The sequence below is a fragment of the Mastigoproctus giganteus genome, chromosome 7, assembly GCF_048544385.1.
Source record: "Mastigoproctus giganteus isolate SK-2022 chromosome 7, ASM4854438v1, whole genome shotgun sequence".
In the NCBI taxonomy this organism is placed as follows: Eukaryota; Metazoa; Arthropoda; class Arachnida; order Uropygi; family Thelyphonidae; genus Mastigoproctus; species Mastigoproctus giganteus.
The window spans coordinates 128,675,783-128,694,074 of NC_143581.1; the positions used below are offsets into that span (position 1 = coordinate 128,675,783).

General features: G+C 38.7%; 1 protein-coding gene across 2 annotated transcripts in view; it reads right to left on the reverse strand.

The window, feature by feature from the left end:
• The window catches only part of lqf (epsin homolog lqf), a 222,510-nt gene that overhangs the window by 99,500 nt on the left and 104,718 nt on the right, over window positions 1–18,292 (reverse strand). For both annotated transcript variants that reach the window (XM_090377896.1, XM_090377895.1), the window contains exon 6: window positions 14,129–14,303. In XM_090377896.1, coding sequence (XP_090234022.1) covers window positions 14,129–14,303 — 175 coding nt within the window. The remainder of the gene's footprint in view (window positions 1–14,128; window positions 14,304–18,292) is intronic.

The following is an 18,292-nucleotide window of genomic DNA, read 5'->3' on the forward strand; positions in this document are numbered from 1 at the left end:
TCTGACATCCATTTAGGCCTAAACCTTGAACAGTATTTCTTAATCGGTATGAAAAGTCTAGTAAGCTTTGAGAATTCCTTGAATGGTTCCCATTTAGAATTTGCTGTTGGTAACATCATCAGTTGGTCCCACTGTATAGAATTCAAAACTGTCTGAGACTACTGTAGTCACCTTTATGAAAGCAAAAACCCTTCCCTTTACCCCCGAAGAACTACCAAAAAGGTCACAATAAAACATGCTCGAAAATATGGTCACTTGATATCAGTACGGTGTATAATCCTCTCCAATGGCTACACAGTGCTGACAGCTATGAACCATGCTTGATATAAGGGTGTCTATAAGGTTCTGTGGCAAGAAATCCCATACTTCCACCAGCACAAACCTTATCTCACCAAGTAACCAAGGATTTGGATGTCAGCGTGCAATTTGATGCCAAAGAGCATCGCATTGCACATATGTTCGATCAGATTTAAATCTGGTGATTTGATTGTGCTGGCACAGCAGTCGTTGAATACCTTCAGTTTCACGATATTCCTCCACCACATGAGATCCATGTGCAGTGCATTGTAGTGCATGAAAAGAAAATCTGGGCTAACCGCACCCCTAAAAAGTTGCGCATAGCATTCGAGGATCTGTTGTCAGTAACTCTGTGCAGTTACAGAAGACCTATCAAAAATAGGGAGAAGGGGGTGTGGCTGTTGATCGTTATTCTCCCACATGAGAACACCGCCTCCACTATAAGTGTCCCTTTTTCTGATGTCGGAGGGATGGCATAGCATTCCTTGTTGTCTCCAGATGAAATAACATCTATAATCTGTTGGAGAACAGGACCGTATCCCATTTGTCAGGGCTCCAAGTCATGTTCATGGCACCAGTTTCAACGAGCTCTGCGGTGATTTGGGGTTAATGGGAAACAAACCACTGGCTTCCTTATGTACAGTCCACTTGAATTGAGCCTTCTTAAAACAGTCCAGTTAAAAATGTTTTCACCTGTGGCTGCAGCAACCTCAAGAGACAGTTGATGACAGGACATCGCAGAATTCTGTCTTGCTGTCGGTTCCCGTTTACACAGCCCTCGGGAGACCTTGGCCAGGTCTTCGTGCAATGGTTCCCGTCTCCTGAAACTACTTCCATAATGCCAAGACAACAATGTGTGACATATTAAGCCAACTTTCTACCTCAGCCTGAAACTGCCAGGCTTCAAGTCATCCAAATCTCCAAGATAAGTTAAAAATATTACTCTGAGACACATTACTCTGAGTTTTCTGAGACACATTACTCTGAGTTTTCTGAGACACATTACTCTGAGACACATTACTCTGAAGTTAAAAATATTACTCTGAGACAGTTGATGACAGGACATCGCAGAATTCTGTCTTGCTGTCGGTTCCCGTTTACACAGCCCTCGGGAGACCTTGGCCAGGTCTTCGTGCAATGGTTCCCGTCTCCTGAAACTACTTCCATAATGCCAAGACAACAATGTGTGACATATTAAGCCAACTTTCCACCTCAGCCTGAAACTGCCAGGCTTCAAGTCATCCAACGCCCACCCACCATCATCTCAAAAAATCATCTAAAGGATGATGACTTGCCATCCTGAGTACTGGAGTTGTGGCTATTCCACTGAGAAAGTCAAAAAACAGGAATGAAGTGGTGTGGTCCCAACCAGTGTTTTTATAGGCATGAATAATTTACATAATGTGCGGCTGGCTCTGTAAGGTGGTAGATCGATTTATATCGGATACTCTGAAATTTGCACGCCAGGCTGCCTATAATATCAAATATTCGCCTTCAGTGACACTGTTCACAATAAAATATTCTTATAAAATGTTTTGTTCTGTTAATTTTGTCAAGCAGTGTAGAAAATTGAAGCCAGCCAGAGTTGTGAACATTAAAATAACAAGAGAAAATTACTTCACTGTTAGGAAAGATACAGGGTGTCTATAAATCACTCCCCTGATTATGAAGCTCAGTTAAAATTTTACTGTAATAGATACCTTAAAATTGTTTGCTGCAGTTACCAAAACAACTCAATGAGTTTATCTCATGCATTTGGCAGTCTTGATCCCAGCAAGAATTGCAGCAGTATGGAGTTAAAATGGCAATAGTGCAGGAGAAAGCAAAGTGCATATTGTTGCTATAGGTTACCAAATCTTCAGTGACTGTAAAGAGATGCTTTCAGTGGGAATTCCAGAAAGACCTACATATGGAACAATCAATGAGACAGTCACTGAAACAGTTTCAAGAAACTAGCAGGAGTACTGCACCAGAAAGGAGCAAACCCTAGTGTATCTGCAGATAAAGTTTTGGAAATTCAGGAAGCGTTTACCCGAATTCCTACAAAATCTATCCACCAGACAAGCCTGCAGCGGTAAAACACACAAGCAACTTTGCACAAGTTGGTTTTCAAGAGACTGAAACTATGTTTACAAAGTGCAAATCATCCAGAAATTTAAGCCTCACAACAAACCATGAGAGGTATTCGCTGTTTCTGGAAAATGTCATTTACAGTGATGAAGCAACATTCTATCCATCTGGTAAAATTAACAGCCACAATTGTTACATAACGAGGATCTGAAAATCCCTACTCAGTTCGTGAACATGAGAATGAGTTGGAAGTTGACAGTCCCAAAGTAAACATATGGTGTTCACTGTCCTTCAGTCAGGTGACTGGGCCCTTTTATTTCCATGAAAACACTGCACCTCAACTGGAAGATATGCAGCCATATGTGTTCTATCATCAAGATGAGGTGGCACTACCACCACCACCACACTGGAGCATGCATGTGCACAATTTCCTCAATAAAAAATTTCCTAACCAATGGATTGGCAAGGGAAGGTCCCATTCCATGGCCTCATTCTCCATATATCACACTTTTGAATTTATTTGTATGGGTGTATGAAAAGAACAAGATGTATAAAAAGAAAAACTTAACATCACAGAGTTAAAAGACTGAACAGATAGTGATTCCCATTTCTAAGAGATTCTCCAAAACACTTGAATGAAATCAGATACCGTCTTGACCTTGTACGTGATACTAAAGGTGCTCGTGTGGAGATTTACTGAAGTGAGGTTGTGTGGTAAGAAATTCTTTGAGCTGCTTTATTACGTGCAGCCTACCAATTTACATCTATTACAATAAAATTTTAATCAAGCTTCATAATCAGGTAAATAATTTATAGGCAACTTATGAGTTGGAGAATGTTGAGCTTCAAAGAAAAGAAGTCAAAGGGTTCAGACGATTAGTATAGTTGGGAGAACAAAAGAGGAAACAGATAACCAGTTTGGTTTGATTTTAATTGGCACATTAGCAACTAAGGCAATAACACAAAAACCATGTCATGTAAAAGATAAGTTAAAAATATCAGTTACCTGAAGGATTAAGGTCACTGTCAAAATGTATAAGATAAAAATATGTAAAAAAACAATGTATAAAAGGTCCATTTTAAATAAGAGCAAAAAAGAATGTTTTTAAATAATTAAAAACAGCTGACACATGGTAACTGTCAGATGAAATCTGAGTGTGTAAGGCTCAGTCAGAAGGCTAAAAACAGTAAAAGTAGTGTAAAATAAAAGATACCTGGATAAAATATGCTGAATGGCTAAAAAGCTGTCAATTCTCACGTCACGCACAGGTAAATCAGCTGCCCTCAAGCAGGAACAAATGCATAAGATGAATATGCTCTATGCAGATACAAGCAAAAACAACTTCCTCTCTACAGTTCATAGTATCTGCGAATTCACTACCCCAATTACCTCTTTTCTGCTGGATCCCAAGCCAAATTGGGATCCAGCAGAAAAGATGTCAAATGAACACTCAGAAATAGAATGTAGCATTTCCTAGACACAGAGCAGAAGTGGATGAGGATTATGTACATCCCAATAAAGCCTATATTGTACTTATTATAGAGTACACATCAGAGTACACTGTTTCTAGTGAATACACATATGTGCAACTCATAATCAAGTTTAAGATGAATAAGAGAGTCAAAGTAACATGTAATGATCTGCATCTCACTTGTTAGTAGGATATGGCACATATGATTGTTCATCCATTTTGTACAAAGTTAATGGATGTGTTGAAAAATGTCAACTTTTTACTGAATATACATATTTTGTTTCAAGTGCTACTGGGATTGTGTTTTGTCTGCTTCAGTTTCAGTTTGGGGTGAGGGTTCTGTTTCCAACAAAAAGAGAATGCAAATGGTCTTCTGGGATGACAACCTGAACCCAGTACTCACAAGTTTAGATACTAAAGGGCATGTTGCAATTGCCTTTCAATGCTGCATAAGTATAAAAAGATGCTAAAATCATCAAAAAGGAGGGCACTGTTTACAGATGGAAATTGTTCAGTAATAGAATTAACTTTGATAGCAAAAAATCATAACATTTAAAACTGATCCTATTCTTGGCAATATGGCTGTGTGTGTGTGTGTGTGAGAGAGAGAGAGAGAGAGAGAGAGAGAGAGAGAGAGAGAGAGAGAGAGAGAGAGAGAGAGAGGAGAGAGAGAGAGAGAGAGAGAGAGAGAGAGAGTAGAGAGAGAGAGAGAGAGAGAGGAGAGAGCACGCTAGCGGGGATCCTACAAAAACTTGTAACAGCCAGTGACAGAAGTTTAACAAAAATGGCAATGCATTTCCTGAGACCAAAGTTGCAGATATCTTAAAATATTTGGAACACCTCGGGAGATTTGAGGATTTTTCCATATCTTTGATATGGAAGAAAAATGGATATGGAATTTTATATGGATTTTTCCATATCAAAGCAGCTGTATTCCCCTCCAGAGGAGGCTGTTTGTAATTAATGTTCCACTGATTTGCATCTCTAGCAAAGGGGAGAAACTGGGTGTCTACAGTAATTACCCCAATAAGTCCTGTTGTTTACAAAAATTACTCTGCAACTAATATATCAAAGTGGATATACAGCCATTTTTTTGCTAATATTCCCTCTTGGAAATACGACAGTAGGTTATACAGTAGATGAGTGTATATGGTACAGGCAGTTCCCGCTTTAGGAGTTTTCGGTTTTTGAGTTCCCAGGTTTACGAGTTTTTTTTTTTTTTTTTTTTTTTCAAGTATCAACAAAATCGAAAATGTGAACATTAATTGCAAAATATGAATGTTAAACATTCATAAATACCACAAGTCAAACCACGTGCATAGTTATACAATACAGTGTACCCCACTTTACAACATTAATACGTTCCAGAGATACCATCGTATCATGAAAATATCGTAATGTGAACCCAATAACCCATTGTTTTTTAGTTATTCGTTCCAAGACCTCAGAAGTTAATTTTCGCTATATAATTAAGCTATTCTCTCTAAAAGGTAATTTTTATAACGTAAATTGTATTAGTTAGTAATTCAAATCATTCAAACACACTACGCTTTCATTTCATCGTTATCATATATAAGAATCAATTTTCATCGTTATCATCTGTTATAAGAATCAATTTTGAACGCCTTCGTGATATTTTTCTACTAAAGCACATTTCTGGAGATCAGAACCATAAAACAATTAGCAGTTTCCGGTTTATTGGGCTTATCTGTTAGTACAATCAATTATAAATGGGTAGTAAACTCGATATTATTGCATTTTCAAAATTACCGATAGCTGGAATTTTTTTTTTTTTGATTTGGTAGTTGTTGGCGCATCGGCTTCTGTGGCCATATTGCACCTCCCAAGGTTTTTGCAGTACTTTGATCCAAGCCCGAGGCGGGAATCGAACCCGCGACCTTTGGGTTGCCGGGCAGGTACTTTACCCACTCGGCTAGCCCGGTCGGCGATAGCTGGAATTGTGTAGGTTTTTACATTATTATGGTGAAATGTGTTTCCCCTTCACTGCAATCTTCAATCATATAAAAAACAAATTTTTCAGAATCTTCTCTTCATTCCTTTTTTTTTTTTTTAAGCTTCGTAAACTAATCGTGTTAGTTGCAATCTCACTTGCAAGTATCGTGTTAGTTAATTGCAATTTGCGCATGCCGCTAAAAATGCTTATGCATGTTATCATGAAATTTATAAAGAAAAGATAAGGGATTATCTTGGAAACAAATGTCTCTTGAAGCACTTCTGAAGAAGACGACTCCTTGTGCAACAAACCAACGAGTGCTGACCCAACAATGAGTGATAAACGAGTGTGCATTTAGTCGATGATGATGAAGAATAAACATTCTTTAACATTTGTAAGTCATAAATATTTTCTTTAAATTATAATTTTCTTGATTTTACAGGCTATGTTTTCATTGCTTTGGATAAATCAATCACTGTTTAAACATAAACTAATTAGCTAACTAATTTCATTGTTGAGAATGTAACCCCCGTTTCTAATATTATGTCTATGGGAAATAAATTTCTGCTTTCACTTTACGAGCAAGTGTGTGCTAGGAATGAATTAACTCGTAAAGCCGGGAACTACCTGTATTCACTTTTTACAGTTGCCAATATGAAATTGTTAGTTCTTTGAACAGTTTTTTTTTTTTTTTTTTTTTTCATAATTTGTATTAGAGACATTATCATATCCACAGTATATTCAAAACTATGGTATTTCAAACATACACTCTATAATGTGACTCATCCTACTGATATCTGAACCAACCCAGAGTGTGCCTACTGAAGTACCATAATATGGGGGATGAAAGTTGATTAATAAGATCAAAGTCTGCTTAGGGATATTCACCACAGATGGCAAATTGAACAAACTATTAAAAGGAATCCTAATGTAACATGAATTGTTACCACCTCTATGTTGGTGGTAAGAGGCATAGCTTGGAAAGGAAATTGGTTATCCACAAGGATGATGACTCTTCCATAGCAGGGCCATCTCCAATTCTGTTCCTCCAGATAACTGAACAAATTACACAAGGAAGGTGTACTGTTTAAATATGTTTCCTGTAAGCAAAAGCAATTTCAATGTGCTCATTATTTAGGTTTGCTGGATCAATGGACTTCCAAAGCTGAGGACTGTTTTCTCATGCATCTTTCCTTTTTTGGGGAAGTATGGACATTATTTGGTACCCATTTCTTCTTCAGAAAAATGCTCCAAGACTGATTCTTCTGTCATCTCCTTCAACCTCTACATCTTTTTTTTTTTTTTTTTTTTTTTGTAGTTAAGATGGGATGGGTTTTAAAATGCTTTTCCCATCTGCTTACTTTTCTTAGAGGCAGTGCAGTAGGAGATAGGGATATACCTCTTACAATATGGGGGGGGGGGGCAGCCAACTGCTTCTTCTGAGTTAATTTTGGCAAACTCAGTAAGCCATGTGCAAGAGCAGTAAACGAATCTGATGGTGGCAAAGTCATCTTTGCCACCATCAGATTTGTTTGTGTCCTGATAGTACACTTCCCAGAAAGTTACTAGGCATATCAGGGCTTCCTGCTATTTACTGGTTGGGGGGGTGTTTCTCAGGCTCTCGATAAAAATGTACAGTTTTGTTTTCAGTTTTTGAATTTTTCTCATCCTTCTATAACTGAACTGGATGCAGGGTGTACTCCTTGGCAATTTGCACAAATTGCCTTTGGAACTGAACATTCCATGCTCTCATGGTCATTAGCACCAATGTCGAGCACAGGCAGGGAAACCATGACAAGCAGTTTGTGAATGGCTGTATTTTTGACACTTAAAACACCTCAGTAGATTTCGTAATTGGAATGTAAATCCTTACTGGTCAATTTAAGCAGCCTGACTTGATGGAACATGAAGGCTGTGGGGTACAGTTCATAAAGATCAGAACTGTAATGGTGAGATTTTCACCAGTACAGTTCCATTACATTACAATATTCACTTACAGTTTTCACACTTTGATCTTTCAGTTCAGAGCAGATCTCTTCCTCAGAGATATGAAGACCCACTTTGAGTTGATACCACGTGAACAGTTCAGTTTTATGGAGGGGGGATGTATGATGATAGGTACTCCTTCCTATCAATGTAGTTTTAAGTATTTGTTGGGCACATGTTTCGGACATGAAGCTGCAGCTAGAATATCTCCAGAATGCAACCTTTTCAATTTTGGAGATCTTGCCAACCCTTCTAGTGCTTTCTGGACAAAGAAGGGTGACATTTTCCTGATTGTTTGCTTTCCAGTGGAATGGAGAACAAGACCAAGTGGAATCACCAATGGTGTATAGTCGGTTATGGCTCTTTTGACAGATATATTATCATTCTTATCACAGCAGAAGAATTTAAATTACTCGTAAGAGTAAAGAAAAATTTCAGATACCTTAAGTACCTCAGCCACCATGGAGGTGCTTCATATGCAAATGAGATTGCCAAGTTTGCTTAGAGAATTATACTCACATTTCCTGACCCTGGTCCCAGGGCCTAGTAAGGGAAGGAGATCGATTGGAATGCAGTTGATCCCAGTATGTCAGTAAGAACCATATGCCAATTTCGGTCCTACCATTTTACTGAAGCAGGGCCCAAAATGGTGCGTTAGGGAAGGAGATCTATTGGAATGCAGTTGGCCCCCACAGTAAGAACCACACATCGATCTGGGACATCCAATCTTGCTGAAGTAGGGGCCAAAATAACATGTTAGGACTGGCAACTCACCCATCAGGATCTCCTTTTCCGAATTTCCACCAATCATAGCACATGGTTGGACATGCCAGATTCCAATGCTGCTAATCTGGAAGGCCAGCAGCATCACAAGAGGTCCCCAAGCCATGTACAGGTACCCACATCAAGGGAACAGACTAATTTAACAGGATGGGGCAGAGAGATTTTACACCAGAGGAGATTTCGAATTAGGAAGTCTCTGACAAGGAACAACAGAGCAGCCATATGCACGAGTACTAGCTGCACTTGAAAGGAATCGTAAAGCAAGTAATTATGGAAAATGAAATGAATAGTAGTAGTTGAAGCAACTGATAATTGGAACTTTGTCAGAAAAAGTAAGTAGGACTGTAGGTGAAAATGAACATCAATGAGACTGAAACTAAGAACATGTGTGTTTGTGAAATGAACAAGAAATTAAGTTTTTTGCAGGTTTCAATCATCTTTTCACACACAAGCCTACTCTTATTAATTTTATTTTAGTATTTGTAGTGCATTCAGTATATAAAGTAAAAGTAGATGGAGGACACATGAATTAATGAAATTTTGGATTTGGCATGCACATAGCCAGGGCTGTGTTAACACTACGGCCAGTTTGGCCATGGCCGGGGGACTCACCCAAAGAGGAGCCTCATTTTCAGTGAAAATATTTTCTAAAGTAGTGCTAAAAATTTCTAATAATAATAGTTTATATATATATATATATATATATATATACAGGGTGTCTCAAAAATACACGGCATAACTTCAGGAATGAGTTCCTCATATGTAGACAATAAAAATATTTTATATCAACATAGTTCCAGAAATGCTTGGTTTCCGAGTTTTGAAGGTCTGTCTATGACACTTAACTGTTCACATCATCTTATAGTAATTGTTCAAAATGTCCACCTTCTGCCTGAATACAAGCCTCACATCGAAGTCTCATGGACTCGTGAAGACGATGCCAAATTCCTGACATGTTTTGTATTGTCTCACAACCTGCCACAATTCGATTGAGGAGAGTTTCCACATCAGCTGCCAGAGTAGAGTACACCAATGGGCCCCACAAGAAGAAATCTAGTGGGTTTAAATCAGTGAGCGTGGAGGCCAGGCAGTTGGTCCACCTCTATGTATCCACCGACCAGGAAACCTTCAATTCTGGTAATTACGAGCTAGGTGGCTGAAATGTGCGGGAGCGCCATCGTGCATGAAGTATGCTTGTTGACGAATGATCAGTGGTGTGTCGTCTAAGAAATCAGGCATGTTGTTTTCCAGAAAGTTTCTGTATGTTCCATCTTGTGTGAACTGTGCTTCATCTGTGAATATCACTAAGGCAGGAAAGTGAGGAGTTGTAACACACTGCTGCAAGAACCACTGGCAGAACATTATTTGCGCAGGGTAATCTGCTGGTGACAAGGCCTGTACCCGTTGTAGATGGTAAGGATACATTTAGTGTTCTCGCAACAATCTCCAAATAGTCGAATGTTGGACAGCCAGTTGCATTGCTTTTCTGCGTGTGCTGATTCCAGGAGTGGCATGCACAACATCCAATATCTCCTCCTATACTTCAGAAGTCATAGATCTTGGTCGTCCTCTGTCGGCAGCAAAAGGTATAAAGGTCCCATGTTCAGAAAGGCGGTGATGGATACCTTCAAATGTTTTCCTGTCTGGACATCTTCGTTCTGGGAACCTTTCGTGGTACAAACGGCGAGCCTTCAGAGCATTGCTGTCTGCCAAACCGTAAATAAAGTGCATATCCACTTGCTCCTGATTTGAGTTCAATGTCGGAATAGAAAATCACCAGATTCTGTCAGTACCTTGTGATGAAGGAAATCACCTGCAGGAGATAAGACATTCCGGTTAATAACTCGGGAACCAAGCATTTCCGGAACCACATTGATAGAAAATATTTTTATTGACTACATATGGGGAACTCATTCCTGAAGTTATGCCTTGTATTTTTGAGACATCCTGTATATTAAAGGGGCCTAAAGGTTAATTATGGTTGGGGGCCTATTTCATCCTTAATCCAGCCCTGCACATAGCAGCAATGCTATAACCATCTCTTTGACATAACACTCCTTCAAGAATGTATCCCTCCCAGCATACACACTACTTAGATTCTCTCCAAATACCAGCTGGCAGAGTAAAGGAACCCTAGGTCTGGTGGACTATCTAACAGCCTGCAAAATAAAATGAATACTGGATATCACCATGATGATGCCCGTCATACATGATGTGTGAGAGAGAGAGAGGAGAGAGAGAGAGAGAGAGAGATTACTGGAGCTTTGCTCCGGGCAAGAAAAATGGGTTTCACGTCACTCAAGCCTCTAATAAGCAAAGTGGCATTGCACTAGACAATAAGAGTCATCTACCACCCAGTATTGCCTAGTGACAGAGGGATGGGGCATTCTTCTGTGTGATGTGGATATCACACAAGTCAACATCTGTTTAAGTTGGTTCACACCTGGGTTGTCACCTATAGAATATTAGGTGTGGTGTTTCAGGACATGCATATGGGAGTTACACCCAGAGACACTAACAGCCCTACTATAACAAAGGTGCAAGCAGAGGATTTTGTTGTCACACAATGACTGGGTTTACCAAAATTCAGTCTGCTTGACTCACAGGTAGAACCTGAATATCAGTTCCGTCAGCATTTCAGGCACCAAGGTAGTAAGTTCTAGCCTGGAACAGATAAATGAAGTACAATAGAAACTAATGTTGATAATTTTTATTTAACCTTTATGTGAAATCAACTGCACCTAGACAAGGCCTAAACTAAATTAATGATATCTTTTGTAACCACTCCAGCAGTTTCCAAGATAAATGAAACAATAAGACAGAGCTAAAGATAAAGCTGAAATTGATAAAACTGTAAGGCAAATTTAGAAGGTAAGGAATGATTTTTTCCAATTAAATATTCAATATTAAATATTCAACTGATGTACTATTCTGCTATATTCAAGTCAATTAAACAAAGTACAGAAACCCCCAGGGGCTCACATCTGTTGAGTATGGGCTTGGCACACCCAGGGTCCTAAGCTGGATATCATTCTTTTCTACTTCTCTCTCTCTCTCTCTCTCTCTCTCTCTCTCTCTCTCTCAGTAATTTTCTTTGTTTTGGCTGGTGCAGCCTCAGGCTTCCTTGCATCATATGGTTAATAATAATAATAAATCAGTTAACACACAAACAAACTGCATAATACATTCAATCTAACTCTTAGCAATTTAAATCTTGACAGTTATTAAAATCTATTTAAATAGTAAACTTCCTAGGGGCAACAATGGTGAAATGGAGTACCGCCATTAAGGTCAAGAACATCACAACCAGACCAATCCCCATCAGAAAAGGAATCTTTCAGGGAGATACTCTGAGCCCACTGTGCTTCAGTCTAGCACTCAACCCGCCATCCACCACGCTTAACGGCAGCAAGTATGGCTATAACCTCAAAAAAGGAAGGAAGAACCTGTACATCCTCACCCACCTGATGTACATGGATGATATCAAGCTCTACACGGCAACCGAGAAGCAACTCCAGCAACTACTCAGGATCACTGAAGAATTCAGCAATGATATTAGGATGGAATTTGGTCCAGACACGGATTGCACCAGGGAAAATTAGTCAACCAAAACTACCATCTGCAGACTGGTAAAGAGATAGAAGCCATGGCAGAGGGAGAGGCCTACAAATACTTGGGGATGATGCAGGCTCAGCAGTTACAGCACAAGGAAATGAAGGCCTGCCTGACCAAAAAATACCATCAGAGACTCAGAAGCCTGCTGAAAGCAAAGCTGAATGGATGTTCAGCTTTGCTTTCACAGTCAATGTTATTGATGTGATCCTGATGTAGACACCACAGTGACCTCCATCAAGATCACATCGATAACATTACTTCCGATGCATGGCTCACAAGTGGGATGCTCTTCCCCGAGACTGAAGGATTGCTGGCCACCTAAGACTAGGTAATCAACATCAGAAACTATAGAAAATACATTGCCAAGGAGCCCGCAATGTCAGATGACACATGTCAACAGCCGACCAGGCTAGCCAGGTGGGTAAAGTGCCTACCTGGCAACCCAAAGGTCGCGGGTTCGAATCCCGCCTCGGGCTTGGATCAAAGTACTGCAAAAACCTTGGGAGGTGCACTATGGCCACAGAAGCCGATGCGCCAACAACTACCAAAAAAAAAAAAAAACATGTCAACAATGCCACCAGGCCTATGACTACTTAACCAGGATAATACATCAGAAGCTAGCGAGTAAATACCAGTTGATTAAAGAACCATACTACAAGTACAAACTCCAGGTGGTACTAGAGACCCCAACCCACAAGCTGTACTGGGACCGTGCCATAATAACGGATAAGAATCCCACACAACAGACTGGGCATAACACTTGTTTACAAGATGGAAAAGGCTACATACCTGATTGCTAGTGTTGGGCACCACTATATCAATGTCCAGAAAACCAATGAGGAAAAAATTAGGAAGTACACGAATCTGAAACATGAGGTCAAGGATATGTGGCATATGCAAGGAGTAATGACCATCCCGATCATCGTGTCAATCACCGGTATAGTGCCAAAGACCCTACACAGCAGCCTAGCAGAAATAGGTGTCCCAGAGAACACCTACAAGGAACTCCAGAAATTTGCAATCCTGAACACCTGTAGGATAGTCAGAGTTCCTCGACCAACAGTAACACCAGACATTACAACCACCCTGTATACTTGGTAACAGTACCCGGAGTGGAATTCACCAATCAGGGAGAAATAATATAAGAGCAACAAAAATAATAAATCATTTAACACACAAACAAACTGCATAATACATTCAATATAACTCTCAGCAATTTAAATCTCACTCCTTGAAGTACAAAAATATAAAATGGAGCGAGTATTTACAGAAAGTTGGTGACAACGGGACCAGCTAATACATATTGGTAACTAATGGATGGTAAGAGTCGTGTGCGTGCGCATGCACACACACACGCACAGAGAATGGATCCTCATTAGTTGAAAAAAAAAATCAGGATCAAGATTAACAGGCTGGTTTGAAAGAACAGAGAAACTCCTCTTTTCAACCAATCAGGACCATCTTTGTCAGAACCTCGACAAAATAGTTGATTGTTTCAACAGGGGTATAGTAAAAAGGCAGAGTCAAGTGTGGATATTTGTGTGAGGAAGTGTCCCAAAGAGTTACAATTCACTGATACAAAATGAGCACGCCAATCTTGTTAACATTCTATATTACTGAACACTTCCTGTGTACAGTGTACATGCAATACCATGTATGCATGTTGATCATTGCATGTCTTAGGAAAATTTTTAAAGCTACAAGCTCCATCTCTTTGTGCTTCATTATCCCCACATTTGATGTGATGAATGATGACTTGTGAGAACCTCAGTTTGCATCCAACTTAGCTGACACAAGATGTGGGGACAAATGCTGAAACTTCTTTGATAAAGAAGTTCCTGCTTTATCCAAAGATGATGTTTCAGCATAATAAATCAAAAATGTTTTGCCTAGATTTTTCTAGAAATGGTTACTTTAAATGTTACAAAATAAAACAAAATTTATTATATACCAGCTTCAGGAAGTGACGGAGGAGGAGGAGGAGGAGGTGGTGGCGGCGGCGGCGGCGGCGGTGGAGCTGTGATAGTTCTTGTTACACCCTGGTCTACGTTAACATTAGGAACATTCCAAGGATCAGTTGTATCAGAATTCTGATTTATTATTGGAGATTCCCATTCAGCTGTTGACTGCAGGAAATTAAGGGAAGTGGAAAAATTTGTTATATATTAAAAAATAACTCATTACTTCAATTTTCATATAACATATATTTTAAAAACTTAAAAAAGATTAACCCCCCCATCACTCTCTCTCTCCCTCCCCTTCCCACATAAACAGGACTTAAATCTGATAAAAAAATTATCTAAAGTTCTTAATGACATTGCATAGGAACTGCAAACCTAACTTAAGAATTAGTACAACACATATGTTAATACACGTATGTACATACGTTGAACAAGCATAAAAATTTAAGTGATCGTTTGAGAATCATAAGAGAGATCCTCATCATAATGCAAGTGAGGTATGCATGTTGATCATGGCCATTGTGTTAGGAAAATCTCAATGGCTATAAATATCTTCATCTGTCACTCAAATAAGAATGAATTAGTATTACAATTCTTGAAACATTAATAGTTATTTATTTTTATTATTTTTTTTTTTTTTGTATAAAACAAATGTATGTAATTCAGGCATGGCTAATCCAATGTTGTGTGTATTGCATTCGTTTAAAAGTTAGCTGGTAAAAATGAATTTCTTTTCTTAAAAATTTGTGTAATGTCTGGAACTGTAAATAAATTTTACATAAACACTGTGCAGCCAATTTATGTGGTGTACACTAGTCTAATAGCAAGTAGCACCTCCACTGGTGCTAGTGAAAGTCCTGCATTAATGACAACTATAAGTCCTTACAGGACTTTTGTGAGATGCCAAAAGTATTCTACAAGTAATATGCATACTCAACAGTAATACTCAAAGGCCTACACATACTCAACAGCAATCCACAGTTGTTGGTATTGAATAAGGGCAGTTCACTGGCTTAACACATTCACTGGCACCTATATTTGAGAGGCAGTATTTCATGTGGAGTATTTCAGGATATTAGAGCTGGAAAAGGAATTAGAAAATGTGAATTGGAATATCATCGGTGTTGCTGAAACAAGAAGAAGAAATGAATCACTTATAAGTTTATCAAGTGGAAATCTGCTGTACACCAATGGAAACAGTGAAAGGAGTGAAGGTGGAGTTGGGTTTCTGGTCCATAAATATTTTAAAAACAACATTTTGGAATTCAAAAGTACATCACCAAGGGTGTCAAGACTAATACTCAAGATTTCTAAGAGGTACAAGCTAAAGGTTATAATGATTTATGCACCAACATCGAGCCATGATGATGAAGAGGTTGAAGAAATGTACACTGAAATTGAGAGTCTTCTAGATGAGCAGAAAACCCACTACACTATTATTATGGGGGACTTCAATGCTAAGGTTGGAAAAAGGCAAAACAGCACAAAAAGAGGAACTATAGGAAATTTTGGAATTGGTGAAAGAAATGAAAGAGGTGAACTTGTGGAATTTGCAAAATCTCAAGGATTGTCAGTAATGAACACTTTTTTCAAGAAACGGGTGAACAGAAAGTGGACATGGAAGAGTCCAAATGGATTAACAACTAATGAAATCGACTTCATCCTCACTAACAGAAGATATATTGTGAATGATGTTACCGTCCTGAATAAGGTAAATGTTGGAAGTGATCACAGAATGGTAAGATGTACACTTGATATAGATGTAGGAAAGGAAAGGAAAAAACTGACTTGAGTAAATAATACAAAGGTCTTTGAAATAACAGAGGAGGAGAAAAAGCAGTATGTACTGGAACTTAAGAACAAGTTTGAGCTTCTGCAGACTGCTCAGGACCAAGATATCGACAAGGAATATTACAACTTTCTGAAAGTGATAAAGCCCAAGAAAACTTTAGGGAAACAGAAATCCAAAGAAGAAAAAATTAGTCAAGAAACACTTGTCATGATGAACCAAAGACGACAAATGAAGAGCAAGAAAAACACTGACAGGGAGAAAATCGAGTATACTGAGTTATGCAAAGCCATTAGAAAGAGACTCAGAGAGGACATAAGAAGATTTAACACAAGAAAAGTAGAACAAGCATTAAGGGAAAACAAAGGATTTAAATCAGCAGCCATGAGCAGTAATACAAACAGAAAGACAAACGATAGTGAAACTGAAGAATAGCGATGGTGTACTTATAAACAGCAGAGAAGGCATAATTCAAATAGCAGAAAACTACTATAGAGAATTATACAAGGAGCGAGGGAATGATACCAGCAGTGGGGAAGATGGATTGCAAAGTAGCAACACATACGACATACCCGATATTCTTCCTGATGAGGTAGAACATGCATTGAAGAAAATGAAGAATCGGAAAGCCCCGGGGGAAGATGAAGTTACTGTAGAGTTGTTAAAATTGGGAGGAAGAGACATAACACAAAAACTGGCAAGGCTCTTCACAAAGTGCATTAGAAAAGGTGTGATGCCTAAGCAGTGGAATAATGCAATCATAGTTTTGCTGCATAAGAAAGGAGATAAATCAGAAATTGGAAATTATAGACCAATTAGCTTGTTATCCCATATCTACAAGTTGTTCACAAGGGTCATTACTAACAGATTAGAAAGAATACTTGATGAGAATTAACCGAAAGAGCAAGCTGGCTTTAGGACAGGATTCTCAACTATGGATCACCTTCACGTAATATCACAGCTAATGGAGAAAGCAAATGAATATAAAACACCATTATGCCTGGCATTTGTGGATTATGAAAAGGCATTTGACTCCATACAGCATAAGGCAATGTTTCGGGCACTGGAAAGACAAGGCATAGATACTCCATATATTATGATTTTGAAGAAAATATATGAGAGTGCTACATCCTTTATTAGACTAGACAAAGACAGTAGCAAATTTAAAATCGAGAAAGGAGTTCGACAAGGAGACACAATATCTCCGAAGCTGTTTACTGATGCGCTTGAGGAAGCTTTCAGAAGATTAGACTGGTCGCAGAAAGGAGTCAATGTGAATGGAGAGTACCTAAACCATTTACGATTTGCAGATGACATTGTGGTCATAAGCCACGATCCCAAAGAATTAGAGGAAAATCTTAATCAGTTATGCACAGTTAGTAAGGATTTTGGACTAAAGATGAATATGGCTAAAACAAAAGTAATGATGAACAAGTATGCCACGGAAAGGGAAATAATGATTGAAGGAGCAGTAATTGAAAAGGTGGAGTCATATACTTATCTGGGACAAGTTATTAGCTGTAATAATGATAAATGGCTGGAAGTCAAGAGAAGAATAAATTTTGGATGGATTGCATTCAGGAAATATAGTCACATACTGAAGAGCAATATCCCAGTTTGTCTGAAATGTAAAATAATGAATCAATGTATACTCCCCACCATGACTTATGGAAGTGAAACTTGGGCACTCACCAAAAGAATGGAAGAGAAGCTAAGAACTACACAGCGAAGAATGGAACGAATTATATTGGGAATCTGGGAATCAGACTGTTAGATAAGAAGAGAAACACATGGATTAGGCAGCAAACTCAAGTAAAGGACATTCTTATCAAAACTAAAGAACTAAAATGGTCTTGGGCAGGACACATAGCTCGAAGACATGATGACAGATGGACTAAGAAAATAACAGAATGGTACCCAAGAGGAGCTAGAAGAAAACCTGGAAGACAAAGGCGGAGATGGATAGATGAAATTCATGAGTTTTTGAGTAGTAAATGGATGGCCAGTGCTCAAAACAGAAAGAACTGGAAAGTTGCTGGAGCGGCCTTCATCCTGCAGTGGATTGAAAATGGCTGATGATGATGATTTCATGTGGAGAAAGGTTGAAAGGTTGTGCTGCAAGATTGCTGAGGAGCAACTCCTTTAACGACTTTTAAAATAATGGTTGGAAAATAAGTCTGGAATTCATAGTTAAAAGTGAACACAACTTTGGGGCTGAGCTGTAAATCAGAACAACCCTCAATTTTATCAAAAGTTTATTTCATATACATAAACAAAGAGCAAATAAAACTATGCATCAATTCTTCACTGCACACAGTTCACAATAAACAAAAACAAAGCATTTCTACAAACATCAGAGTTCAAT